The sequence below is a fragment of the Syngnathus typhle genome, linkage group LG6, assembly GCF_033458585.1.
Source record: "Syngnathus typhle isolate RoL2023-S1 ecotype Sweden linkage group LG6, RoL_Styp_1.0, whole genome shotgun sequence".
Classification (NCBI taxonomy): Eukaryota; Metazoa; Chordata; class Actinopteri; order Syngnathiformes; family Syngnathidae; genus Syngnathus; species Syngnathus typhle.
In genome coordinates this window covers 5,528,238-5,553,226 of record NC_083743.1, presented here as the reverse complement: position 1 = coordinate 5,553,226, position 24,989 = coordinate 5,528,238, and the positions used below count along the sequence as shown (strand labels likewise).

The 24,989-nt window shown below is 48.1% G+C and overlaps 4 protein-coding genes across 12 annotated transcripts in view; 1 reads left to right on the top strand and 3 right to left on the bottom strand.

The window, feature by feature from the left end:
* Positions 1-202: 202 nt before the first annotated feature.
* On the bottom strand, positions 203-10,813 carry bicra (BRD4 interacting chromatin remodeling complex associated protein). 5 transcript variants are annotated; one of them, XM_061281769.1, is made up of 15 exons: positions 10,507-10,813; positions 9,282-9,327; positions 9,147-9,192; positions 8,370-8,435; positions 6,059-8,155; positions 5,406-5,558; positions 4,411-5,013; positions 4,116-4,332; positions 3,940-4,037; positions 3,669-3,797; positions 3,440-3,486; positions 3,209-3,357; positions 3,044-3,138; positions 2,872-2,977; positions 203-2,658 (listed from the first exon to the last, which is right to left on the bottom strand). In XM_061281769.1, the coding sequence occupies exons 2-15, from the start codon at positions 9,320-9,322 to the stop codon at positions 1,199-1,201; spliced, it is 5,307 nt and encodes a 1,768-aa protein (XP_061137753.1). In that variant the 5' UTR covers positions 9,323-9,327; positions 10,507-10,813; the 3' UTR covers positions 203-1,198. The 5 variants fall into 5 exon arrangements, with proteins under 5 accessions (XP_061137753.1, XP_061137754.1, XP_061137758.1 ...); XM_061281770.1 differs by lacking the exon at positions 10,507-10,813 and adding an exon at positions 9,806-10,496; XM_061281774.1 differs by lacking the exon at positions 5,406-5,558.
* Positions 10,814-15,430: 4,617 nt separating this feature from the next.
* Positions 15,431-19,059, top strand: napab (N-ethylmaleimide-sensitive factor attachment protein, alpha b). The gene is made up of 11 exons (XM_061281800.1): positions 15,431-15,664; positions 16,577-16,656; positions 16,741-16,857; positions 16,938-16,984; positions 17,057-17,134; positions 17,222-17,277; positions 17,366-17,450; positions 17,525-17,629; positions 17,692-17,760; positions 17,833-17,883; positions 18,127-19,059. The coding sequence occupies exons 1-11, from the start codon at positions 15,567-15,569 to the stop codon at positions 18,226-18,228; spliced, it is 888 nt and encodes a 295-aa protein (XP_061137784.1). The 5' UTR covers positions 15,431-15,566; the 3' UTR covers positions 18,229-19,059.
* LOC133156048 (galectin-4-like) lies at positions 18,256-22,509 on the bottom strand. The gene is made up of 12 exons (XM_061281799.1): positions 21,822-22,509; positions 21,592-21,680; positions 21,152-21,356; positions 20,977-21,090; positions 20,886-20,906; positions 20,726-20,776; positions 20,510-20,545; positions 20,372-20,398; positions 20,255-20,284; positions 20,001-20,089; positions 19,587-19,752; positions 18,256-19,453 (listed from the first exon to the last, which is right to left on the bottom strand). The coding sequence occupies exons 1-12, from the start codon at positions 21,864-21,866 to the stop codon at positions 19,307-19,309; spliced, it is 1,020 nt and encodes a 339-aa protein (XP_061137783.1). The 5' UTR covers positions 21,867-22,509; the 3' UTR covers positions 18,256-19,306.
* Positions 22,510-22,641: 132 nt separating this feature from the next.
* ryr1b (ryanodine receptor 1b (skeletal)) overlaps positions 22,642-24,989 on the bottom strand; it is a 35,808-nt gene continuing 33,460 nt past the window's right edge. For all 5 annotated transcript variants that reach the window (XM_061281764.1, XM_061281766.1, XM_061281765.1 and 2 more), the window contains 7 exons: positions 24,807-24,953; positions 24,604-24,738; positions 24,362-24,518; positions 24,143-24,207; positions 23,959-24,059; positions 23,697-23,748; positions 22,642-23,607 (listed from right to left, as the gene is read on the bottom strand). In XM_061281764.1, the coding sequence (XP_061137748.1) occupies positions 23,512-23,607; positions 23,697-23,748; positions 23,959-24,059; positions 24,143-24,207; positions 24,362-24,518; positions 24,604-24,738; positions 24,807-24,953 (753 nt within the window). In that variant the 3' untranslated portion in view covers positions 22,642-23,511. The remainder of the gene's footprint in view (positions 23,608-23,696; positions 23,749-23,958; positions 24,060-24,142; positions 24,208-24,361; positions 24,519-24,603; positions 24,739-24,806; positions 24,954-24,989) is intronic.

The following is a 24,989-nucleotide window of genomic DNA, read 5'->3' as shown; positions in this document are numbered from 1 at the left end:
TGGGCAGCACAAAACACTCCGACAGAGGGTGTGATTAAAGTATTTGGGCGGAGCGGAACAGCCTTTTTATCTTTTGATGAACTGACACGAGGACTTCACATGACATCTTGCTACTTGTGATACAAACGTTTTTAGTCTGACCACGGAATGCCTTACCGTCATTTCCCGAAACATTTAATACCGCCACAAACAAGGAACATGATTAATAAAAGAAGCAAGGTTTAATTTACAGTTTTAGTAAATGTACATTTCTTTTTAAAAAGTATCCTTATACACAATAAATACAATACAAAATTAATCTGTAATACTATACTTCAAATTCTCTCGCGGTCTTTTGTACATTATTATTGTTCCGTTTTTTTTTGTTTGTTTTTCCCCTCTCCGCCTCCCCGCCGTTTCCGTACGCTTGTGCTGTGTTTCAGTTGGATTTGTCCGGCGGGCCTACACTTAAAAACACCAAAAAAAAGACACACAGGGAAGGATGGGACAGAGGTGAAAGTTGAGGGATGAGCCTGGCCTGCCCCCTGCTGACCGAAAGAAATCAGAACCGAATGAGTTTAGAGGTCAAACAAGGTCAGAAACTAAGTAAAAAAAAATAAATAAATAAGGATTGGTATTTGAATGTTTTTATAACCACAATTGTAGGCCTTGAACTTTATTTTGTTGTCTTGGTCATCATTCGGCTTGTGCTATGTGCTCGTCACGCAATCCAATGTGCGCTTTGGGTTGTTCAATGTTTCTGGCCTTTTTGTGGGGAATTTTAAAGGATCAATTATGGCGTGAATTTTGCCGTTTAACTTGCTGCTACATACCTTGGAGCGACATACATTCATCATCCTCTTCAACATTGACCTTGCCGTTCCAAGGTATACATAGTAACACTCGTCATAGTATTTGCAGTTTGTTATTGTGCCGTGAGAGTTTTGCCTCGTAAAGTATGTGCCTTGGCTCAATGGAAGTTGGGAAACACTGACAAGAAGGGAATGTGGGGGGCGGGAGTTTGGTCGGGGGAAGGAGGGAGGGGCATGAGCATGTGACAACACAAGAAGAAGCCCGGACGGGACAAGACCACAAAAACGTGACTCGAGGATACCGTGGACAAACTTGGCAGAGTCTTCAAGACTCGCTTCCTATTTTCCGGGGCGCCACCCGGCCCCCTTCAGTCCATGCGGCCGGGGCCGGGGGCGGGGGGGGGCCGTTATCTGCTCTGAGTCTGCGGCACCAGGCTGCCATTGTGGCCGCGGCCGCCGACCTGAGGATGCTGGGCCAGGGAGGACGAGGCGGAGGAAGACGACGGGGGCACCGAGGGTCTGTGCGGGGGGGCCGAGCGTGAATGCGTCCGGCCGTTGCCCCCCTTGCGGTGGTGGTGCCCCCGTAGCGTGGGCTCCTGCTGTAGGTTGAGGATGCTGTCGATGGCGCATTGCAAATGTTCGTTGAGGGAGTCGTCGGGGGGGCTGCCGCTGGAGAAGCTGGCGTTGTCCATGTCGGGCGAATCAGACTTACTGCGCTTGGCGGGGAGCGAAGGGAACTCCGGCGAAGGGGGCCCCGGCGCGTGCTGGTCCATCCTAAAAGTTCCCGCTTGTCTCTGTTTGGTTTTCCCACCGGTCCGCTTGTATTTGGGGAAGTCGGCGTCCTGCTCCGAGCGATCCTCCCCGATTCCTTTCACCCCCTTGACGGCGTGGTTGAACACGTCAGCCACGTGGTCCAAGCCCGAGTCGGGGTCCTGACCTCGTTTCTCCACCTTCACGCTGGCTATGACTGTCCTCTCGTGGGTGGGGGTGGGGTAGGGCGCCGAGTCGTCGTCCCCGCCGCCGCCCGGGACCCCCGGCCGAACCCGAGGGCTGACGTTTTCCCGGTAAGTCTTTCGGAGGGGGAGGCGGCAGGTGGTTTGCGAGGGCGCGGGGGTGGCGGAGGCCGGGTTGTGGTGCTCCAGGGTGCCGTTCATTTGCACGGAGGACGAGCTCTGGGATGGGTTGGACTGTGTGGTCGTCGTGGTGACCGACACGGGAGACTGGGTCCTGATGACCCCGGCGGGCGTGGGAGTGGACGGGGGTTGGGATTTGGGAGTGTTGGGCTGAGACGTGTGCACGGGGTCTAAGGCTGTGTTGTGGACCACCTTACCGAAGCCCGTTTGGTCCTGCTTGATCTTCAGCTTCAAGCCGATCCTTCTCCGAGCCTCGTAGGTTTTGATGGGCGGCTTGCTGGTCCTCTGCGGGAGCGCGTCGTCGTCATCGTCGTCCATTTTAGAGTTGGAGGAGGAAAAGAACGACGACGACGACGACGCAGGGGTACGCGATAAGTAAGGGCTCTGGCTTGTCGGTTCAGACCCACTCGGAGGAGGGGCGCAGCTACTGGACCACGACACCGAGGCCCCCCCCCCACCCTGCTTTATGACCAATTTTGTCGGAGGGAAGGAGGCGGTAGGGGGGCCAGCGACAGGAGCGGGAGTCGGCGCTGGAGACACGCTCGGGGCGGGAGGGAGTTTCGGTGGGACGTGGGAAGCTACAGCCGGAATGGGAGGTGCGGATTCCGGCGGCGGTGGCTGGGCAGCGGCGGCCACGGTGACACCAGTGACGTTGGAGGTGGGCTCGGCCGGAGGGGACTTGTGTTGGGACGCAGCTAAACTCTCCAACAGACGAGCATTAGCCACAAACTCCTCTGCAATCACACACAATCAACTTCAGTTAGCACAGAATTTCAAGTAAGCTTGCCGCATGTTCTCAGGACAAAACTAAACGATGCCAAACTAAACAGCTCGTGAAAAAAAAGAAAAAAAATTCAGGATAGAATATTGGTAGTTTTTGTAAGGGTCCACTTATTGTTAAAAGTTTTAAAACCACCGAGCATTTTTTTCCAATGGGCAACGCCTACCTGGTCTCTCCTTGGCCAAAATCCGGTCCTGGCTCAAGGCCAGCTTTTCCTCCTGGATGAACATGCGGTCGATCATCACCATCTCTGCCGAGGGGCCAAGTCTCTGCTGCAATTCAAACGTCAGTTCAGTTTCCGGGCGGGGGGATTTTCGGGACTCAACGGCTTGACTCACCTTTGACTCGGAAAAGAGCAGGTATCGATATTTATCAAGCATGGCTTGCGTTCTCTTCAGCAGCTGGGAGGAGACGCTCTCAAATTCATCATCCACTGTGGACAACAAATTGATCACATCCGTTTTGCGACTCAGCTTTTCTGATGTATTGAGTCTGAAAATTACCTTTCTGATAATCTTGAGAGGAAATGGCCGTTCCCTGGTAGAGATGGTAAGGCAGCAGTCGGTTTAGCGTGTCCCCGAAGGAGACGAAGGGAGCGCTGTAATTTGGGTGAAGCACCAAGCCTTGATGTTTCCTCAGCTGCTCCAGCAACCTGAAAAAAAAAAATGTCAACATGTTGAGCGCAAGTGGAATTGAGAGGAAACGTGTTATCGGCGCGAGTGTCACCAACCAACCTGGCTTCTTTGCTTGGCTCTGCAGTGAAAGGCATCTTTGCTGTTGTCTGCAACGTGACACAAAAATAAGTCATATCATTTTAATATTAATATATAATCAATGTAATTTATATTAATTGAATTAGGTAACCGCAGCTGTAATGCTGCCAAAATTCTGATTTGTCTGCAATGTGTGCTTGTATCAAACAATTCTACAAGGGTCTATCAGAATACAGATTTTGAAACTTACTTGAGGTTGTAGAAGAGCTGGAGGTTGTGGAGCAGGCATTTGGGTGACATTGGTACCTAACACGTGGATCTGCATGCCACCTTTACCATGAGACATTCCTCCACCCGAGCCGATCACTCCAGGCTTTGGCTGAATGTGTGGAATAAAAAAATAAAAGGAAAACAGATTCTGTGATATAGCAGGGAAATTTGTAAAATAAAATAAAAATGTATGCGAGATTTTGAGTGGGTATATATATATAAATATATAAAATAAAATAAAACCAGCTGACCTGTGCAGGCTGTGTAAGGCTCACGGGAGCGATACTCTGATTCACCTTGGCTCCAGCTTGTCCCGGGACTCCTGAGACTACCTGTAAGTCACTTGAGGCTGCAAACAAGACAAGCGAATCTTTCATTAGGGCGAAACGCTACGGTCTCGCATGGCGAGGGCGTGACGGAGGCTTACCTGTAGCGGGACTTGTAATGAGCACAGAGGTGGGCTGCAGCGCCGAGGACAGCTGAGCGGGTGTGGCTGCACTGGCCGATGATGCGATCGCCGCTTTATCCACAGGCACGTCTTGCTGCAAGCTGAACTGGCTGCCGGCTGGAGGAAGAGCCTGGGCCTGAGCTTGCACTTGAGCCTGAGCCGGCTGCTTGACCTGCAGCAGGATGCTTTGCTGGATCTGGAAGCACGCAAAGACAGCAGAAGAGTGTGAGCCAAATTTGTCTGGAAGGTAGGAACTTGGAAGGTCAGCACATACCTGGTGGAGCTTATCCAGCAGCTGCTTCTGCTGCAGCGAGGGCTGGCTGATGGCCGACAGCGTCTGGATTTGCGATCCCAACAGCGCCAGGTGCTGCTGCTGATCCGCCGTCAGGCTGTGGACGGGGACGTGGGCTTTTAACACGGCCGGTGGCACCGCGCCAGCGGGAGGGGCGGAGAAAGAGTGCACTAGCTGGGGCTTGGGCGACTGCGACATGGGAGGCTGCTCCTGTTGATGGTAAGGTGCCGGCTGGGAAGCGGGCCGCGGCTGAGGGAGGAGCTGGACTTGGATCTGGGTCGGTTGCGGCTGGGCCACCTGAGGCTGCGAGGGGGCCTCGGCGACTTGGTTGTGGACGATGAAGAGGGGCGGCGGGTGTGACGAGGGCGTGCAGGAGCGGGAGGGCGTTTGCGACGCCGGCTGGGGCTGCGAGGGAGGACGCGACTGCTGGTGGTGCGGCGACTGGATGTGTTGGCTGAGAGTCAGCGGCGACTGCGAGGGCTGCGGGCTGTCGGCCACAGGGGGCGCCGTGGCGTGACCGCTCAAGGCTGGCGAGGGGGACATACTCTGGATCTTTAAGGGCTGCTGATGTCCACTGGAGGGCACCTGGCGAGATGACATATGAAAAGTTAACATGCAATTTGGAGCACACAAAAATAACAAATTCCAAATTGTGTCAAAAGCTGAAGCGGAACTGAAATGCTGCAGAATGAATTGAACTGTTGAACGGAAAACGCTGGATTTGCTTCAATCAGTCAAGAAATCTGGAAATAGCTAAAATTGTCTCTTGATTTGATTGTGAATGAGGGACTATATACACACACACAAACACACACACACAAGCTGCAAGCACGTTAGCTATTTTCGCACCGCAGTACAGCGACATGGAAGCAAGCCTACAAATAGCATGGCAGCGAGTGGGGGGGATAACGTCTAAGGGCTGTGGCGGCAGCAGCAAGTGGACGGGGGGGGGCGCTTGACATAGAGGGCATGTCTACCTGCTTTAACACTGGGGGGCTGCGACCCACCAACGAATCACTTAATTGGCTGTCACGGACAGTGTGGGGTGGAGCTGTGACGCCGAGGCCGCTGACGATTACGGACGCAGGGACCCCCACCGAGGGGGTCGATTCGCCCTCTCTGTTCTCCGGCTAATAGTTTACCGTTCCCGGGGTGATGGAAGAGAGAGGGAATGACAGGGGGGGGGAAGTTGGATGAGAAGCAGAATGGTGAGCCAGAAAGGTCAGACCAGGGCTGTGTTTGGAATCTTTCACTTAATCATGACTCCCTAACCAGAATCTATGAATTGTTACATAAGAAAATGAAAAACTATTTTCAGAAAATACTCCACCGCGCCGTTATGGAATTACATCTTCACTTTTGCATAATTACACCGTACAGGATCAACATCAGCTGCTTTACCTCCCCCCCCCCCCAGAAAATACTGATGTTAACCTTTTCGAGCAAGCGTCTGTTTTTTCAAGATGATTGAGGGCACTATATGTGGGATTGCGCACCTCATATCTGAAGAGCGCTGCAAAAATTGCAAAATGGCCATACGGACTCGGGAGTGATTCCCAACACAGCCCACTCGGTGACAATGTTAATGAATGTTTTTCAGGGCGAGGTGAGTCGAGAGGAAAACACTGACCTGCTGAAGGAACATCTGCAGAGACTCCTGGCTCAGGATCATGCTGGAGCCCTGGTTGGTGAACAAAAGCCTCCCCGGGCTGTGCTGAGCCTGGTGCGAGACCAGCCCGACCGCAGTCACTGGCGAAGACAGGGACATGGACGGAGCGGAGGACGATACGGCGGTGATTGCGGGAGGAGCTTGCTGCATGGAGAGGATCGAGGCCTGCTGGGCGGCCTGGTCGGTGGCGCTCCCCAGAACTGTGATGCACTCTGCCGGCTGCCCTTGCGTGATGGTGGCTGCCATGGTGGCCGCTCCGCTTACGCTACTGCTGCTACTACAACTGCTGCTGCTAGGGACTCCACCTGGCTGGGCTTGCAGAGCCGGCTGAAGGCTGACCGCCGGGCTCAAGCCCTCCACCTGACCGAGCATGGTCAGGGAGTTCTGGATAGGCATGCCCTGGATGACCGTTGGACCGTGCCCCGAGACGGTGTGGGTCTGCGTCTGGGCCTGCGTCTGAGCCAACGAGACGGGCATCTGAAACAGGGTGGGTGTGCCCATCTGACCAGGCTGAAGCTGAATGGGTCCGGATAGAATGTGGGCTGCTCCGGGATGTCCCTGGGAAGTCAAAACCTGACCCAAGTTGATGTTCTGGTTGGCTGTTAAAATCTGGTTAGCAATGAGCTGGCCACCAGGGCCCTGACTGGTTATGATGTGGCCCCCGGGGTGCTGGGTCAGGATCTGCCCGCCCGCTTGCAACTGTGGCAGGAGGAACTGATGATTCTGACCTTGCAGAACCGTCTGGGAGGGAATAACGATGCTGCCCGATTGGTTTAACAAGTGTACGCTGAGCGGTTTGCCGGCCGCTTGCGCCGCCTGTTGCTTGAACAAGGTTTGCTGGAACTGCGAGCCTTGTGTGGCGGCTTGGGTGCTGAGTACGACATTTGAGCCTGGTTTTCCAGTCAGAAACGTTACATTCTGAGCTGCAGAAACAGGAATTTGTTGCAGCCCGAGGGCCTTGGTGGTGTCGTTCTGCAGGTTTTGGGACGTCGGCTGCTGCTGTTGCTGCTGCAGCTGTTGTTGCTGCTGCGGCTTGAAAAGTTTTGTTTGGAGGGCTCCTCCTTGAGGAGGTTTAGGCTGAATGGGAGTCGGTGTGCGCTGGATAATCACGTTGTGCATGATTTGGCCTTGAGTTTGAGATTGGGGCGGCATTCCTGAACTTAGGGATGTACTTCCAAAGCCCAGAAGTCCAGCAGGTGCGGTCATGGTGCCGCTACTGGTACTGTTTGTACTGCTAACAACCGTGGGCGGTCCATTTAAAGATGGCGAACCCAACGTGGTTTTGTTGCTTTGGATGAGAAGTCCACCTCCCGATGCCCCGAGCCCAGTCTGAGTCGTCGCCCCTGAAACCTCCGGCCCGGACTGGTGCAGCTGGTAGCTTCCCATCGCTTTGGCCAGAATGGGCTGCCCGGACTGATTGATAGTCATGACGGTGGGTTGGCCCACAACCTGAATCTGTCCAATCCCCAAATGTCCAGACTGGCTCCCGTTCGGGAGAGTTTGAAGACTCGAAATGGACTGAAGCGTCACGTTCCCGAGGCCCACGGGCTGCATGAAGGGCTGAACGCTGATAGCCTTGTTCATAACCTGCGGTTGGAGCTGAAGACCTTGCTGAGCCAGCACAGAGCCCAGCATGTCGGCGGTGGCGTTCGGGGGAGTGGACGTGGCACTTTGGGCCGAGCCAGGGAATATGGCCGTCGTCGCCCCCCCGACGCTGATGCCTACGCCGACAGTCGCGCCCGCCGCTCCAGAGAGGCCGGCGTTGGGCAGCGTCTGAACCACCTGCGGAAGAGCGGAAATGCCAAACGATTCCAGGTCCAGCTCCGCATTGGCTTCTTGTAAACTCTGCTCGGTGATGTTAGCTTCGGCCAAGCTCTGCTGCAGGATGTCGCAGGGCTCGTGGTTGGTCCCGATGCCGTTGCTCCCGCCTTCCCCGTCGGGGGATCCGCCCAGGATGTCGTCATCCTCCAGGAAGTCCAGGTCAACGCTGACTCTGGGCAGACCCGTGGCCTCATTGGCCGAGAGCTGAACTGTAGGCTGGACCTCTGGAACGTGGCCCTTAAATCGAACAGTAAACAAGAGCATAATGGAATTTAGGAGCGAGACTGGACACTGAGCCCAACATATTTGGCAGAGACCTAAATTAATATACATATTGTCAGACGTCAATACCCACAAACAAGAAAATCAAACCTAGGTGTGTTAGTGGAGGGGGGAGGGGTTGGTGCATGCGCTGCTACACAGATAAGGGGATTGGGGGAATTTTACTCACCCCGGTGGCGGAGAAGAATGAGCTGGCGGGATCACCCGAACCATCCAAAAGGTCGTCAGTGTCCAACTACAGACACGCGCACCCGGGATGGGACAGACAGAACCCCCACGGCCCCCCAAAACCAGCAGGCAAAAGCCACCAGGACAGGGAAACGGAACAGGAGAGGAGGTTGTGGTGGGGAGGCGGTGGAGAGGAAGAGGACAGAACATAGAAAAGAGAACCAAGATTGTAAGGAACCAGCCAAAAGTTGAGGGAAAGACAGGCACATCCACAGGGTTTGGCAGACTTGGGAAGCGTTAGTTTCTCGTTCTTTTTTTTGGTGAGTAAAAAGAGAAAGGACAGGCTGAACCTACAAACAGTGCATTCAAAAAGCAAACGCAGCCAAAACAGTGGGAGGGAAAAAGAGTAAGCAAAAAAGGACGCGACGCTGGAAGGCGCACCAATCGATAGCCTGCTACCCGCAGATTTATAGTTTAACGCTTGAAACGATGGGTGGCCATACAAAGCCGGCAAACACGCAAACGTTTATATTTGTATCAATGGTAGTGAGACCCAACCATTGCGCTGGTTACGTTCCATAGTAACCATAAGTCCATAAAATACAGAGACCATATAAAACCCCTCCATATACATATAAACTCGTGAAAACAATTTTATATAGATTGTAAACATATTAGAACAGAGGAAAAAAAAAAAGAAAATCCAGCAATTGCCTCACGACTATCTACCAGCACCGTCATTATCCAATAAAAAGCTATCACCACTTGATCTACTTACATGGGTCTCAGATCCATGAAGAAAGTCATTGAGAGCTTCCGGGTCACTGCCGGTGAAAACAAAACATTGCATGACGAAAGAAAAAAAACACGAGACACACAATTGTAATTTCGCATCTTATTTGAGACAACTTACCAAATCACATCGAGAAGGCACCTGCCGTCTTCATCATCCATGACAACTGTTTAGGATGACATGAAATGGCATCAAATAAACACACCAAGAAATTAGCTCAACTATTCCATAACATGCAAGAACAAGACTGTGATAAGAGTTTTTCAAGACTGTGGTAAAAAAAAAGAAAAATCAAGAATAAAGTTGTATTTTTTTTAGCAAGTATTGCAACTAAATTAAAGTTCAGAAACTGGAAAACTCAGATGAACGAAAGAGCTCACCAGATATTTCGACTTCGATGGTTTTTAGATTATGACATTGAACATTTGGTAAAAAATAAAATCGTTTTGTGTGATTTAAACACAAAACAGCTGCATTGTGTAATAATTTTTTGACAAATTGAAAACGCGCGGGTTCCACACATCCTGAGCAGCTTTGCTTGCGGTCTCTCGCAATCTTTCCCCCGGACGATCCCAGCATATGCACACAAATACACTATCCACACGGTACACACAAAACCCAAAAGACAACACACAAACACTTACTTTAATTCTCTGCAAAAGACAGCGGATACTTGCCATTTAGCGGCGCCACTGCGCAGGATATGAATGGGAGACGCTGCGGGCTAAATGCTAACGAGTCTAACACCAACATCTACGCCTGCGTAATAACACTTATCCCGTCACGTTCCGATTACAATAACAACCCCAAAACCAGCACAAGGTGTTCGTGTGACGAAAAAGACGGCCAGCCTGCAGCTGTAACACCCGCAATTTGTCATATTGCCCGGGCTCCGTTTGGCTAGCCTTAGCTTGTTAGCCTGCTAACCACAGCTAGGCTACCAACAATATTCGGACGTGTATCGCTAGCTCGACAGCCTTTGACATTCAAAACAAACCGCCAGTAGAGGCGGTTTAAATGCCCGTGCTTGCACGTCCACACTCGGCCCGAGACGCTGCTCTTAGCTGGGACGTGGAAGATGGCAAACCCGCCGAGAGACAACATATGTCTTCTGGCGAGCAAAAAAATATGAGTTAATGTTGGAATAATCTTGGATGGAGGGGGGTATGCTTGGGAATTCGCAGGGAAAAAGGAGCCCCTCATTTTTGGCGGGCCGTGCAGCAGCATGGCGAGTCGACGCCACCCGCCATGCACTAAGCTGTAGCACACGCGGTGCGTGAATAAATGCAGCTTTGTTGCAGTTATTGCGATTAATAGAGAAATTGCTACATTGTAACAAACTCACCCGAGACGATAGAGGTGCAGGCAGCGCGGGGTCTCCAGGACAGCCTCGCACGGGCTGCTGCACAGGACCCAACTACGGGCAAGGAACTTAGGCCACTGACGCTTTGCCTGATGGAAAATCAACACTCGCTTAATTGGTGATTTCACAACAGCGAATTCGTTTTTGCCTCTCAGTAGAGTTCTGCTGAAAGTGTTTATTTTTTTAAAGGAAATTCTTCAAACAATAAACAAACATGATGATTATATGTCAAGACGGCAGCACAGTGGACGAGTGCAGTGTTTCCCAACCTTTCTGTTGCCAAGGCAGGCACATTATTTTTACATGACCAAAAGAACAACAACACTGAGCCCTCATAATGCAAAAAGTACTTTCTCCTGGAATATCGATTACTGAGAATCAATTTTCCTACATTTTCTAGGGGCAAGTAATAGAAATAGAATCGAGACATTCATGTACATAACTTAAGTTCCATGTAATTCTCAAGTTCGGTGATATTAATAAGAAACTGATATATGGGAGATGAAGAACTCGAGATCATGTGTAAAGGCAACAGTGATCGGGGCACTGGGGGCAGATAGCCCCTAACAGGGTTGGGTGGTTCCAGCAGAGACCATCAACAACATCCGACACGGTAATACTGGGAACAGCGAAGCTCCTGCGCAGAACCCTCAAGCTCCCTGACCCGAGCTTGAAGGAGATACCGCCTGAGTGGGCGAAAAAAAGGAAAAGGAAGAAATGTAAATCCAACCATTTGAGAGAACAGAGAGAACATTTTGTGGACCGAGAGGAAATATTTTTATTTTCTACTTGCAACCGAAGTTCGACGACGCCGAAGATAATCATGAAGACCAAATGTGCTAAATGTGCTCGTGGAGTAACCACAAAGTCGAAGGCCGTCCAGTGCAGTCTGTGCGACGGATGGATTCACATCGCCTGTTGCGGTATTGAGAAGGCGGAATATGAATGCCTACGGATGGTAACCTCCTCGGCTGTGAACTTCCTCTGTGACCACTGTCAGTGTGTATTTAGCGATATGCGCGTAAAGTCAGGACTTCCACCACTCACTCCCCAAAACGCTCCCGTAACTCAAGTTTTGCGCTCTGCAGACTGCTCCCCGGTTCGGGTCACCTTTCCTACCTCATCCTGCTCTACGACAACGCCATTGACAAAGTGTAACTCAGAGCCGGATATCTCCACCCTGACAGCACCCACAGTCCTAAAACAGCCTGCTCCAAAGGCAACCTACGCCGCTGTTGCTGCAAGCCCAGATCCCGACGCGCCCAAAGAAGAAGAAGAAGAAGAAGAAGAAGAAGAAGAAGAAGAAGATGATTTTATTCCTGTACGGAACAAGAAACACAAACCAAAAGCTCCGAATGTCAGCTCTCAGATGCAAACTGTCTTAGACAAACTCTCAGCGCTACAAAAACAGGTGACTGAAAACTCCAAGCATCAGGCAGCCGAAAACTGCAGAGCCAACCCGTCTATTCCACCTCGTGAAAGATGTTTGATAATTGTGAATGCCCCGGAATCTTTGAAAGAATCTTCGGCCGAGAGAATTGTTGACGATCAAACATTTCTCCAACGTATGGTGTCACTCATGTTTGACGAAGGTGAAGAAGGGATACACGTTATCTCAGCTTACAGGCTTGGACGCAAATCGGAGGACTGCTCAAAAACGCGCCCGCTGAAACTCGTACTTAACAACGAAGCGGAATGCCACCGCGTTCTCAAAAGAACCTTTCGCCTGAAAGGTGAAAAGTTCTATGTGCTGCGTGACCTATCGCCGGAGGATCGAATCAAAATGAAAGATGCAGTCACTGAACTTCGTACTCGCCGTGCAGCCGGTGAAACTGATCTACGCATTGTGGATTTTCGCGTTGTTCAGAAGAGGACCAGAGAGACCTGGAGACCGATTACCTTTATCCCGAAGCATTAACATCGCCTCTGGGATTAAGGGTGATCACGGCCAACGTTAGAAGCATTCGTAACAAACTAGATGACATTGAATTCCTTGTAGAGGAACAACATCCTGACCTGCTTGCTTTCACGGAAACGTGGTTAACCCCAGAGATCGCTGATTCTGAGATCCAGCTTCCAGGTTACCTCCTAACCCGGTCCGATCGTCCCGAACACCGAACTGGTGGCGGTGTCATCCTTTACTGGAAAGCGGAACTTCGTGTCCACTCGATAGTAACCAACTGCGATGCTGACAACGGAATTGAAACCCTATGGTGCCGCGTCAACAATGGGCGCAAATCAGTTACAGTTGGCGTCATCTATAGAAGCCCGTCTGCTCAAGGAACTGAGCTTGAGCTACTAGATCAACTTCGATGTCACGGGAGAGGCAGAGACTGTCTGATTGTCGGTGACTTTAATGCGCCCGCTATTGAATGGGACAGCCTCCACTGTAACCTAGATCAAGGAACTTTCGATGCCCAACTGCTTGATACAATCCTCGACTGCAATTTGACCCAGCATGTCATGTCTCCAACCCGTATGTTTCCTGGTCAAACCTCAAACATCCTGGATCTTGTTTTAACAGCGTCCCCAACTGACATCGACAAATTGCAATGTTCGCTGCCAATCGGGAGAAGTGATCACTGTACAATTTCCTTTCACTGGAGCGGTTGTGCATCAATTAACGATTCTGGTAGACCTCGTCGAAATTATTGGCGTACAAATCAACCCACTCTTCAGGAAGCTGCTGCTCAAACAGACTGGAGTATTCCGTCTCATCTCGAACTCGAAGATGCCTGGACCCTGTTTCGTTCCAAACTTGAACTTCTTGTGGAGGAGCATGTGCCAATTTCTCGGAAACGAACCTTCACCAAAGGTCCTCCTTGGTTTGATGGTGAACTAAGACTCTTGCTGAAAAGTCGTCGTAAACTATGGGATCGATTCAAACTGTCTCAATCTCCCGTGGACTATGATCGCTACAAAATAGTTCGAAATCGGTGCACACAAATGAAGCGGAAAAAACGAACCGAATATGAACTGCGTCTGGCGGAGACATCCAAGACTTCCCCAAAGCTCCTGTTCGCTTATTTGAAGAGAAGGACCAAGGCAGGAAGCGGCATACCTCCCCTTCGTTCCCCGGGTTCTGAGGATCTCCTTCTCCAGGATGCCGAAAAAGCTGAATCACTCGGCTCACAATACGCCTCTGTGTATACCGTCGAGCCGCAGATCCTGGATTCCCATATTCCTGTTCCTGACTCAGGCTTCCACCATCTTGTATTTGAGCGAGAAAATGTTATGAAAGCACTTCTGGAGTTACGGCCGGACTCCTCTCCTGGGCCAGATGAGATGCACCCAGCTTTCCTCAGAACTATTGTCGAGCATATTGCAGAACCCGTCCGACACATACTCCAGCTTTCCTTGGAAACCGGACGTCTACCTGTCGACTGGAAAATCGGCACAGTCAAACCAATATTCAAGGGAGGAGCTCGCCATGATCCGACAAATTACAGACCCATATGTCTGACCTCGATCGTTTGTAAGGTCATGGAAAAACTACTAAAGCGGGCTCTACAAAATCACCTGAACGAGCTTGACGTGCTAACTGCTGCTCAGCATGGTTTCCAGGAAGGACGTTCCTGTGTATCGAATCTCTTAGTAGCCAGAGAGAAGTGGGTAGCTGCCGTCGACGCTGGTAAATGCCTTGATGTCATTTTCGTGGACTTTAGCAAAGCCTTTGACAGAGTACCTCACATGCGTCTCCTGCTTAAACTCCAAAGGGTTGGTGTAACTGGGAAGATCTTATCCTGGATTGCTGACTTTCTGGAAGGACGTTATATGCGAGTGAAAGTCAACGACGCATACTCAGCGCCTGTGCTTATGTCTAGTGGAGTGCCACAAGGATCGGTCCTTGGACCCGAACTCTTCAAGCTCTATGTCAACGATCTCCCGCAAGAACTGAACATTGAGTGTTTACTGTACGCGGATGATTTAAAACTTTGGGCTGAAGTTACTAGCGTCGAGGATGCTGACCGTTTCCAAGACGTGTTAGATAGGCTCCAAAGTTGGACGGAAAAATGGCTGCTTCCAATAAACCATGCCAAATGTTCAGTGCTCTCCATGGGAACTCAGAATCCACTCGGGGCGTACCATATTGGAGGATATCTCCTTAAAAACACCACAAGTGAGAAGGACCTTGGTGTCATAGTGTCGTCAGACCTAAAGACTAGTCTTGACACCACGAAGAAGGTCACCGCTGCCACCAGGATGTTTGGATCCATCAGACGGTCTTTTGCCCGTATGACTCCTGCGATTTTCAGACCCCTGTTTATCTCTCACGTGCGTCCCATTCTTGAGTACGGACTGCCTGCAGTATTCCCATTGACCAAGTACGAATCCGATATGCTGGAGCGAGTTCAACGTCGCGGTACGAAAACAGTTGCAAAACTTCACCAGCTTTCCTACGAAGATCGACTGGAACAGCTGAATCTCTTCTCTCTGGCCTACCGTCGTCACCGAGGAGATCTGATATATACCCGGCGCATTCTCCGAGGCGAACTTGGTGAAGACCTGAGGGAGTATTTCATCTTAAATAATGATACATCGACACGTGGTCACAGTTTGAAGCTATACAAACCGAGGAGGTTACGCATCCATGGTGACGCCACTCTCTCTACCCGTGTAGTTAATAGCTGGAACCGCCTACCCGAATCATGTATCACAGCCCAGTCAGAGGAAAGTTTCAAGAGAAGTATTGACGCAGTGTTTAAAGTCTGAAAGGTGATGCTTGGTAGCATCCCTTCAACGTCCGGGAAGTGAAGGAGCTGACAAGGGATTCTTCCCTCTGCTTTCTACCTCTCAATGAAGAAGTATTAATGAAGAACCATTGACGTATACGTAAATTGTCTTTTTGACAACTCCGTTTTACGGACAGTCAGCGAACGCACCGAGGGAGTGCGTTTCTCGTGTTTCTGGCGTACCCATGTCACGTGACGAGGGAGCTGGTGACGAGTGACAAATCAACGGCTGCGGTTTAGGCTACAAGTTTGTTGACTTTTTGCCTTTTTGTCATCTCCTCTCTTTAAACCGTGAGACTCGCTACCGACATGGACAACAGCGGTAAAGAGAAAGAAGCGGCGGCTTTGGTGGCCGAGGCCGAAAAGAAGCTGAAGTCCTCGCACTCGTTTTTAGGGGCGCTTTTCGGGTGAGTCGCACCACTGTAGCCGCGTTAGCTAAAGGGCCAACTAAGCGGAAAAGGCAGCTGGCGAGACTTGACCAGTGTATCAGATTAAATCCCTCTCTATTCATCTTACTGTATATATATTATGTGTGCATTGGTCGTTGATGGCCATTTTAGGAGCCTTATGTAGTTAAGACTGGTTAGGACTTAAAAGTGCGTATACGCTGAATTGAGCATTCTAATGACAAATATGCACGACATGGTGAATTTTTTGTTCCGAGGATGTTTATGTTTACAAAAAGCTCATCACAAGAATAGCGAATGATGAATTATTTCGTTAATAAACCGAATAACATTAATCAGATTGCGCCATCTATTGGAGAAGGTCGTCAGGATGTATCAGGCCACAACACCGGTCAACATTTGTTTACAGTCGTGTTAACCAATCAGATTGAATTGTTCTATTGCATGAACATGAACAGGCGTGTTCAAGGGCCGATTGCGGTTCGGAAGATGAATGAAAGAAGGAATGGACCTTCAGCCATCCAGGGGAATAGCATGAAATTGTTCTGGGGGAAACTACAACAAAATCCGCATTTAGAATATATACATACAAATGAATATAGTATAGATGAACCAATACTATTTTTATTCAGCCCGACTACAAGTAACATTTATATTTGTATCAGTGGTAGTGTCAAGCCATAAGTACTTGACAATAAAGAGTACTAATATTTGATAATGACATGATGTTTTATAATTGTGTTTTATTTATCCAAATGCCAAATGGCATGTTTACCAACACAAAAAAAAGTGCGTAGAAAGAAATGCAAAACGTCTTGACAATGCTACAGAAATGTGCAAAATATCTAATATGAAATTACGAGCCGTTGAAGAAGATAACGACAAACATTACTAAGTTTGTGTCACGCGCAGGGGCTCCTCCAAACAGGAAGAGGCCTGTGACATGTACGTGAGGGCCGCCAACATGTTCAAGATGGCCAAGAACTGGTGTGGTATGTAGATTTACCTGATTATCAACTCGTCCGCTGCTCCTCTATTTCTGATTAAACATGGAATGTCCTTTTTTTATTTTGCAGCGGCAGGAAACGCCTTCTCCCAAGCGGCTCGCCTCCACCTGCAGATGCAGAGCAAACACGACGCAGCTACCAACTTCATAGACGCCGGGAACGCCTTCAAAAAAGCCGACCCGCAAGGTAAAACGGGATGACTCTATTGGATCTCATTACATCGTGGTTGTTGAATGTTCTTGATTTTTTTTTTCCTGTCTCAACAGAGGCCATAAACTGTCTAAACCGAGCAATTGAGATATATACAGACATGGTGAGTTTGGATTTCTTGTTTGATGTTCCGCTTGTATGTGATTGATTGATGTATATATTTGGGTCATTTCAGGGCCGCTTCACTATTGCAGCCAAACATCACATTAGCATCGCTGAGATCTACGAGACAGAGATGGTGGATATCGATAAGGTGCCACAAGTCAAAGCATGGAATTAAAATGGACCATTTTCGTGCATGTTTGGGGTAAATCAAACGTGGTGTGTTTTCTCGCCGCAGGCCATCGCCCACTACGAACAAGCTGCAGATTATTACAAAGGCGAAGAGTCCACCAGGTGAAAAAATTCCCTTGTAAAACCAGACAGCGGTCTGTCTTCATGAGGTTCCTTTTTTTGCTGAGCAGCTCTTTGCTTCTTCTCACAGTTCGGCTAACAAGTGCCTCCTGAAGGTCGCCACCTATGCCGCCCAGCTGGAGCAGTACCCCAAAGCCATTGAAATCTACGAGCAGGTCAGATTGAAACTCTCATTTACTTACTTGCGGGGGAGTTTGAGTCCCTGAAGCGTTGCGATTGTTGTTTGAAGGTGGCCACTCACGCCATGGACAGCACGCTGCTCAAATACAGCGCCAAAGATCATTTCTTCAAGGCGGCGCTTTGTCATTTCTGCGTGGACATGCTGAACGCTAAAGTGAGTAGCGGCTGCCCCGACGCGTATAACCTCCCGTCACACTAACAATAATCATCGTTTAGCTGGCGGTGCAGAAGTATGAAGAAATGTTCCCGGCCTTTTCCGACTCTCGAGAGTGCAAGCTGGTAAAGGTAAGTTTTGTCTACGCTTGTCATTGCAACGTGAACTTTTTGTATTTGTGACACCGTTTTTTTGTTGACCAGAAACTCTTAGACGCATATGACGAACAGAACGTGGACGCCTACACCGACTCGGTGAGTGGACACGTTTGCGGCTCAGCCAGGGTTATAAAGGTTATTTCATTCTAAGTGCTTTAATTTTTTTTTTCACCTATGGTTTATAAATGTAAGATAGGTTCAGATCTCCCCCCCCAAAGAAATTATTTTGTTTTTCAATTTTAGTTGTTTTATTTTTTGTTAACTATATAATAAGCTTTGTCTCAACTAAAGTGTGTTTTATTCATGGATTGATCTTTTTTTTTTCCCAAATTTGAACAGGTTAAGGAATTTGACACCATCTCACGGCTTGACCAATGGCTCACCACCATGCTCCTGCGCATCAAGAAGACAATACAGGAGGAGGAGAGCGACCTACGCTGACTTCCCCTCTCGCGTTTTTGCCTTGACTTTCTCTCTCGCCATCTTCTTTACCTTTAAGCCCTTGTATGCTCGTTCTGTAACATCTCCAGGATCTGATCTCTCAATATGAACACTAGCCTTCCGAGTACATTAAATGGTTATTAGTTTGTCGTATTGAGTAGAGACTGATCCCTACCCAAATAGTGAAAAACCCCAAGTGAAGCCCTCAACATCTTGTCTATACTTAAAAAACCTCTCTGCCATAAGTTGATCCCTCGTCTGATATTCAGTGCTGGTCTCTTAGATCCATTATTTCACACCACACATCCCAAAACTCTTGTAACATCTTTTCAAACTTAACTTGCGTTCCCAATAAATGTCTCACAAGTGATTTGATTTAGAAAAAAAAAAAAGTGCCCTATGTGGCAAAGACTTGATAACAACCCAGGCTAAACTTAGCTCCTGACCTCGATGACATCCAATTCCCCTGCCTTCCCCCCACCCCCCACAGGAAACTATTTAATGTCAAGTAAAACAGGCAATGTTTTAAGTCACATTTTAACATTCGCCACTCTCATGCGAGTGCAACATTTAAGTTAACTACTGTATAATGAAACACAAAACTCCAAAGTACAACTACTCTTATCATACATAGAGGGGACAGTAAAGTTTTTGCAAAGCAATACTGACACCTAGTGGCCTTTTCCAGGCACTGACTGATGAGTGAACGAGCATTGTGTTGTCCTGTTTCTCAAATTGCATTTTAAAATAAAATGTCAAATAGCAGTTAGCAGATTTTGCTAATATATATATATATCCTACTGATAATACAATAAAATTAAAGATTCTAAATGACGGGCTCCCTGGTTTATTCACTGTTGTCACAATCATGAAAGAATGTGGACACAAAGAATATTTGGCTTCCCGTTGAAAAGTGGTACTCTGACTTTACAAGTGACGTTTTTTCCATTGGTTTTATTAATCAAGCTTTGATAAAGTATCTCCAGTATTTTGAACGAAAAATAAATCTTTGGTCCTGATGTTGGTTACCATGGAGATACCGCACAAGTGTGGTGCTGAGTACAAACCGAGCGTGCTTTTAGAAGTGGATGTAGGAAATCTGCACGTCACCCGCCACCTCCAGCTTGTCGATTTCGGTGACGGCGCGCGTGCGGTGAGTGAAATCGAACAGCGGATGCCCGTTGAGGAACACCTTGAAGCGGTCGCTTCCGCAACGGATGGACATCTTGACAAAAACGGAAAATCAGTTTTTCTTCTGTTAAATGAAGTGTAATTCCACTATCGACCACACCATGATCATTTTTATTTAACAAGCTATGACTCGGAAACACCCCAGTCGGATTTTGCCAAATACTCACGTCAAAGTACTGGCCCTCCTCGAAGGGGTTGGCCCCAAGCTGGCGTTCCTCTTGGCCCCAGCATCCACCCTCCATGTTGTTGCGCACCACCACATCGTCCTTCACGCGGGGGTTCATATGGAAGGGGACGTCACCAGATCTACTCACCATGAAGTTAATGCTGAACCTAAGACAAGACAATTTGCACGTCTAGCCAAATTGTTATGATTGATGCAAAAATCTGCAGCCTCAATTGTCTTCCGCCCTCTAGTGGAAGAGAATTTAGTCGTCCTGCCTGTCATTACACATCATTAGCACAGATAGTTAAAACTACATTAGTTTTAGTAAATTAATAATTTTTGGGCCAATTAGATCAAATTGGATGATTTTATCGAGCATATCTGCCACAATAATTGGGTAAGACGGCAAATGTACCTCTTTGAATGGCGGGGAACCATGCCTCGGATGACGACTGTCCTCTTTGGGAACATTCCTCCTGGAATCATGCCCGAGAACGGGATCGGCTGCGGGTGCACAGCACAGACAACACCACATGATGGACTGCAAGAAAACTGGCCAGACTAACATGTATTAGGGTATTTAATTTTTTATTTATTTTGGGGGTTAAGGTTTTTTTTTTGGGGGGGGGGGGGGGGGCTTTGACTTTTTTGTTTACAATAAATACTCACAGGGTTGTAAATCGGCTGGCCGCTCATGCTCTGCAGTAAAATTAACATGAGAGATAAGGTAAACATAATAATAATAATAATAATAATAATAATAACAATAATAAGACATATCCTCACCGGTAGATTTGATCCTGGGAATCCACCCTGATAGGGCAAAAAAGAACAGAATTGACTGAGGAGTTGTACCTAATGAAGTGGGCTACGCACACACGTCTAGCAATCAAATGGTTGAAAAATAGTCAAACAGATAAATACCCCGATGATGCCTCCTATGCCCCCGGGATAGCCACCCTGCCAGAAAGAAAAAGCATCACAATAAATCTATTTTGGCATCAAACTAATTCACTGCAATAGGATTTAGCGCCCGACTGAAATGATAAAATTAATCTTAACCCTTCACAATCTGGAAAAAAAGTGTTTCATGACTGCATCGTTGAATAATCACATGAAGAATAAATGAAAATGTCTCACAGGGCCTGCAGCCCCGCATCCTGGCATGCCTCCCATGCCGCCTCCCTGCTGCTGCATGTGGGAAAAATTTCAATTCGAAAGATATTTCATGCCATGGCAGTAAAAAAACTAAATCAGTGAGGGGAAAAAAAAAAAAAAAAGGTAATGTTAATGGACTTACCCCCATTCCCGAGCCACCAGCCTAAAAAAAGAATTACAAAAAGGTTTTACTGCAATTAGTATCGATGTAAACGAAGAGAAATTCATCTCACCCCAATGACGTTAATGGTCTGAATGGAAACATCTCCTGCAATCTCCATGCCGCGCACTCTGGCCAAAGGGAGGCGATGCTTGAAGGTGTAGAAGTCCTTCCCATTAATTTTGAACTGCCAAGACATTTACTGTCAGGTCAAAGGTCACGGCCACGCCGGCCCAAAACGCTCAGACCTGGTAGCCCTCCAGGGAGCACACGATGACCATCTCGAAGGCCTTGCCCTTGCTGAAGGGCATGTCACGGATCTTCTCCTCCGCATCCCACGCGGCGTTCTGCCGGCTGTTGAAGACCACCTTGTCCCAGCCGTCGAAGCGTGGGTTGAAGTGCAGGGCCACGTCGCTGGAATCGGACTGTCCGCATAGCAGATTCACAGAGAACCTGATGGAGACGGACGGACGGGTGTCCGTCAATTATTGAGCTCGGGGGGGGGGGGGTACAGTTTGGGTTGGGCCACCTGGAAAAGTGCTTTGCTATGTTTGCTCTGCCTGCTAATGACCACGCACACGTTGAGAAGGGAGGAGCATGCCGTAAAGGCTCCTTTCATTTCCTTCAATGGGGAAAAAAAAACCGATCCACCCAGTCATGGTGTGACAAGCCAGTGAGCTGAACTCACCTGGTAATTTTGTCCGGAACCGAGCCCTGGATGTAGATGGAAGCTCCCTCCCGCAGACCTCCGTAGATGGGCCCCAGATACGGAATGCTCTGTACAAAACATTGGAGAAAGCATACAAAAGGTTTACACACCTTAGGTTTTTGATAAGAGATAAACTGAGCTTGCATAAGTCCGCACACCCTGTTGTGACAAGAGTGTGTTTAAAGAAAAGTCAAATTGAGGATACTCACGGGGGAGTAGACAGGCTGGTAACCAGGAGGAGCCAAGAAGGACATGGTGGAGGTCGTTGAGACGTGCGAGAGGGCGGGTGAAAAGGTCGCTGCCGGATGTTTTATACCGACCGACCGGGCGGAAGGGAGGGGCGACCAAGGAGGACGTGCGCTGTTTACTTTGGAGCAGGGCTGGGCTAAAGTTTGCACCGCAAGGCCGCACCTGATTTTGAATTAATTCGTTTACTCTTCATTAAGTATGATAATTAATTTTCCAATGATGTATTAAAAACTATAAACAGTTATGTTTTTTTTGTGCTAAACACACATTTTTGAAATTTTATTTTAATTGTGCCTCAAATAAAATGAATCAATTGACTATGACTTCAGTTTTATTTGATTTTGCAATCAGTTTAAAAAAGCCCCGTAATATTGGTTAGATTAAATTTGCCACTTTTTGTTGTTGCCATTTTAGTTTAAAACAGCGTTCTTATTCATGCACCTCTTGCAGATTTTGAATTTGTCACAAATCTGCCATCAACTCTGGCTTGATTACAACTAATAATTTTACATTGTTAATGTGAATACTCTATAGGCTGAAGTAAAGAACCGAGACGTGAGATACGAATTAATCATTGACCCGGCAGAAGATAAATATTCCGTGTGAACTATAAGGTGCTGTAAAAAAATAACCCCATAATGGTTCCTTCCAGTGCAGGAATGTGGCCCACCCAAGGCAAACACAAAAACTCTTATCTTGCTTGTGTGTTCCATCTAAGTTTCAAATTTCGCTACAAGCCGAAAGTACGATTTTGTATACGAACGAGGACACTTGCTGGCATAGTTGCTGAGTGAACCCATTTATTGTGAGCGCAAAACAGAGTTCAGTCAACGTGTCGGCTTGGAAGGCCGCCAAAAATGCTGTGTGGCAGCGCCTTCACACCTGAGAGTCAACACGCACTCCAAAATCGTCTTCCTCCACGCGTCACACACACACACACACGCACATCACAGACAACATCTGACATGTTGGAATCCTCCAAAGAAAAAAATAAATATCGTATGTAAAATAAGCTTCCTATTCAAAATGGCCGCTTTTAAATACGTACATTCATTCGCTCCTGCTCGCCGTTAGCTGGAAGGTTCAAAAACAGTCGTTGGCAGAGAAACAATAAATAAATTGGTAAGACTTCAAAATGTCTGTACATACAGAATGGCGTCGCACGCTGATAATTCTCTGCTCATTCCTCCGTGAGTCTTCTTCTCAAAATGGCGGTCTGCAAAATTGCAGCCAGATTATGCTCTTTTATTTAAATAATAAAAATAAAATAAAAATGCAGACCTCCATCAAAACATATTAAACATACCTTTGCCGACCTTACGTACTTGGCACTCGGATGCCACCAGATGGCGCTAAAACGGTTCGTAAGCGTTCCCGCGATAAACAAAGCATCTTCCCTCTCAGCTAAACAAAACGAAGAAAGCAGCCACTTTGCTCTAGGCACTAAAAGTCCGTTCAATGAACATGATGCGTTCAGGCACAGTTCGGAGTGGAGACGAGCCGTGACGCCGACGTTTATACAAGCAAGGCAATTTAGAAAAAAATCCCGTCACGTGATTATCGTTTGATCGAATTGGATGCCGCAGCTAAAGTGTGCATAGTGTGACTTGTCGATTCAGATCGATCGGCCAATCGTCTTTGTCACCCGTGTTACCCCAGCTGATCCTCATACTGCTTTCGGAAGCAGTCCCCGGCGGGGAAAAAGTCCCAGCAGCGCTCCTGGTACATCTTCCACACGTACGACTCCTAAGAAAATAAAAAGACAGGTCCAAATTCAGTTGCTGGTCTGAAAATTCTCGATTTAAGTGAGAGCGAGTGGAAAGACTTGACATGACCTGGCCGGTGTGCTCCGTTTCATCTTTGTTGATGAGATACATCAGGAAAAACCTGCAAGACAACAAAGACTCATAAGTATAAAATAAAATAAAATAAAATAAAATAAAATAAAATAAAATAAAATAAAATAAAATAAAATAAAATAAAATAAAATAAAATAAAATAAAATAAAATAAAATAAAATAAAATAAAATAAAATAAAATAAAATAAAATAAAATAAAATAAAATAAAATAAAATAAAATAAAATAAAGAGGCTCACATATAGTTGGCCAAGTTGTGTTCCTCTAAAGTGTGCGTCTCAAAGCCATGGGGCGTCGTGTCAAAATAGTCGCTGCCGATCCCGCAGATGAAGCATTTTGTCTGCGGGAGGGACGAGAGACGAGAACGTCAAAGGGGAAGAACGCGGACGAAGGGAAGCGAGCGTTGCGACCGGGGAAACTCACCTCCATGTCCTCCCTGACCTGCTCCTGCTGGTCTCTCAGCTCGCCGAAAGCATCAATGATCAAACCTGAAAGCCCACAATTGCTCAAAACAACAACATGACAATCTGCCAGTCCCAAATCAACACTAAGACATTTTTTTGTCAAGCAAAAGGCACAGAAATTAAACATTCAATGAATGGGCTTGCTAAGTGCAGTGTGAAAAGTGCCACAAGTTTGTACCCTGAATGATGGCCAGCAGGATGACGATGACAAAGAAGAAGAAGGTGATATCGAAAACCACTCGGTAGAGCTCGTATTCGTCTCCGGCCGGGTCCTCGATCTCGTCTCCGATGCCGCCGCCGGCCCGGACGCCGACGTACATGTGGAACAAGTAGCACTGCAAGGGAGGGGGAGGAGCCTTAATCTACATCCACACTAAAAGTCGGGCGATGATGATCAAACGACATTTTGGCACTACGCACTGTCATCATGTCGTCGCACTTCATGTCGGGCTCGTCCTCGTCCTCGCTCTTGTTGTAGAACTTGCGGAAGAAGTTGAAGGCCACCACGGTGTAGAGGTACACCACCACGGCCAGCAGACCCACCGTCATCATCAGCTAGGGACGACACAACCCCAAGAAGTCTTCCACAGGCTCCAGGTTTTGTTTTTTGACGTCGCGCTCACCTGCTTTCCGTTGTGGGTGACCGAGGACAGGATGGTGCGCAGGGTTTTGACTCCCATGGCGATGTCCAGCAGGTGAGCGGCGAAGAAGAAGTTGTTATAGTGGCCCAGCATGGACATGAGCATGTACCAGACCAGGTACAGGAAGGTCTACGAGGAGACCAAAGAGTCAGACACTGATATAGA

What these genes read in the sequence shown, in the direction of transcription:
- LOC133156048 (XM_061281799.1), bottom strand. Translation starts at nt 21,866, where the DNA reads ATGTCCTTCTTGGCTCCTCCTGGTTACCAGCCTGTCTACTCCCCC. An exon ending in GCATAGGAGGCATCATCGGG is followed by an intron (nt 20,399 to 20,509) that starts GTATTTATCTGT and finishes TTGCCCTATCAG; the next exon opens with GGTGGATTCCCAGGATCAAA. An exon ending in TCCCAGGATCAAATCTACCG is followed by an intron (nt 20,285 to 20,371) that starts GTGAGGATATGT and finishes ATTTTACTGCAG; the next exon opens with AGCATGAGCGGCCAGCCGAT.
- napab (XM_061281800.1), top strand. Translation starts at nt 15,567, where the DNA reads ATGGACAACAGCGGTAAAGAGAAAGAAGCGGCGGCTTTGGTGGCCGAG. An exon ending in TTTTTAGGGGCGCTTTTCGG is followed by an intron (nt 15,665 to 16,576) that starts GTGAGTCGCACC and finishes TGTCACGCGCAG; the next exon opens with GGGCTCCTCCAAACAGGAAG. An exon ending in GATGGCCAAGAACTGGTGTG is followed by an intron (nt 16,657 to 16,740) that starts GTATGTAGATTT and finishes TTTATTTTGCAG; the next exon opens with CGGCAGGAAACGCCTTCTCC.
- bicra (XM_061281769.1), bottom strand. Translation starts at nt 9,322, where the DNA reads ATGGATGATGAAGACGGCAGGTGCCTTCTCGATGTGATTTG. An exon ending in GCCCCCCAGTGTTAAAGCAG is followed by an intron (nt 5,014 to 5,405) that starts GTAGACATGCCC and finishes TCATCTCGCCAG; the next exon opens with GTGCCCTCCAGTGGACATCA. An exon ending in CATTACAAGTCCCGCTACAG is followed by an intron (nt 4,038 to 4,115) that starts GTAAGCCTCCGT and finishes TCTTGTTTGCAG; the next exon opens with CCTCAAGTGACTTACAGGTA.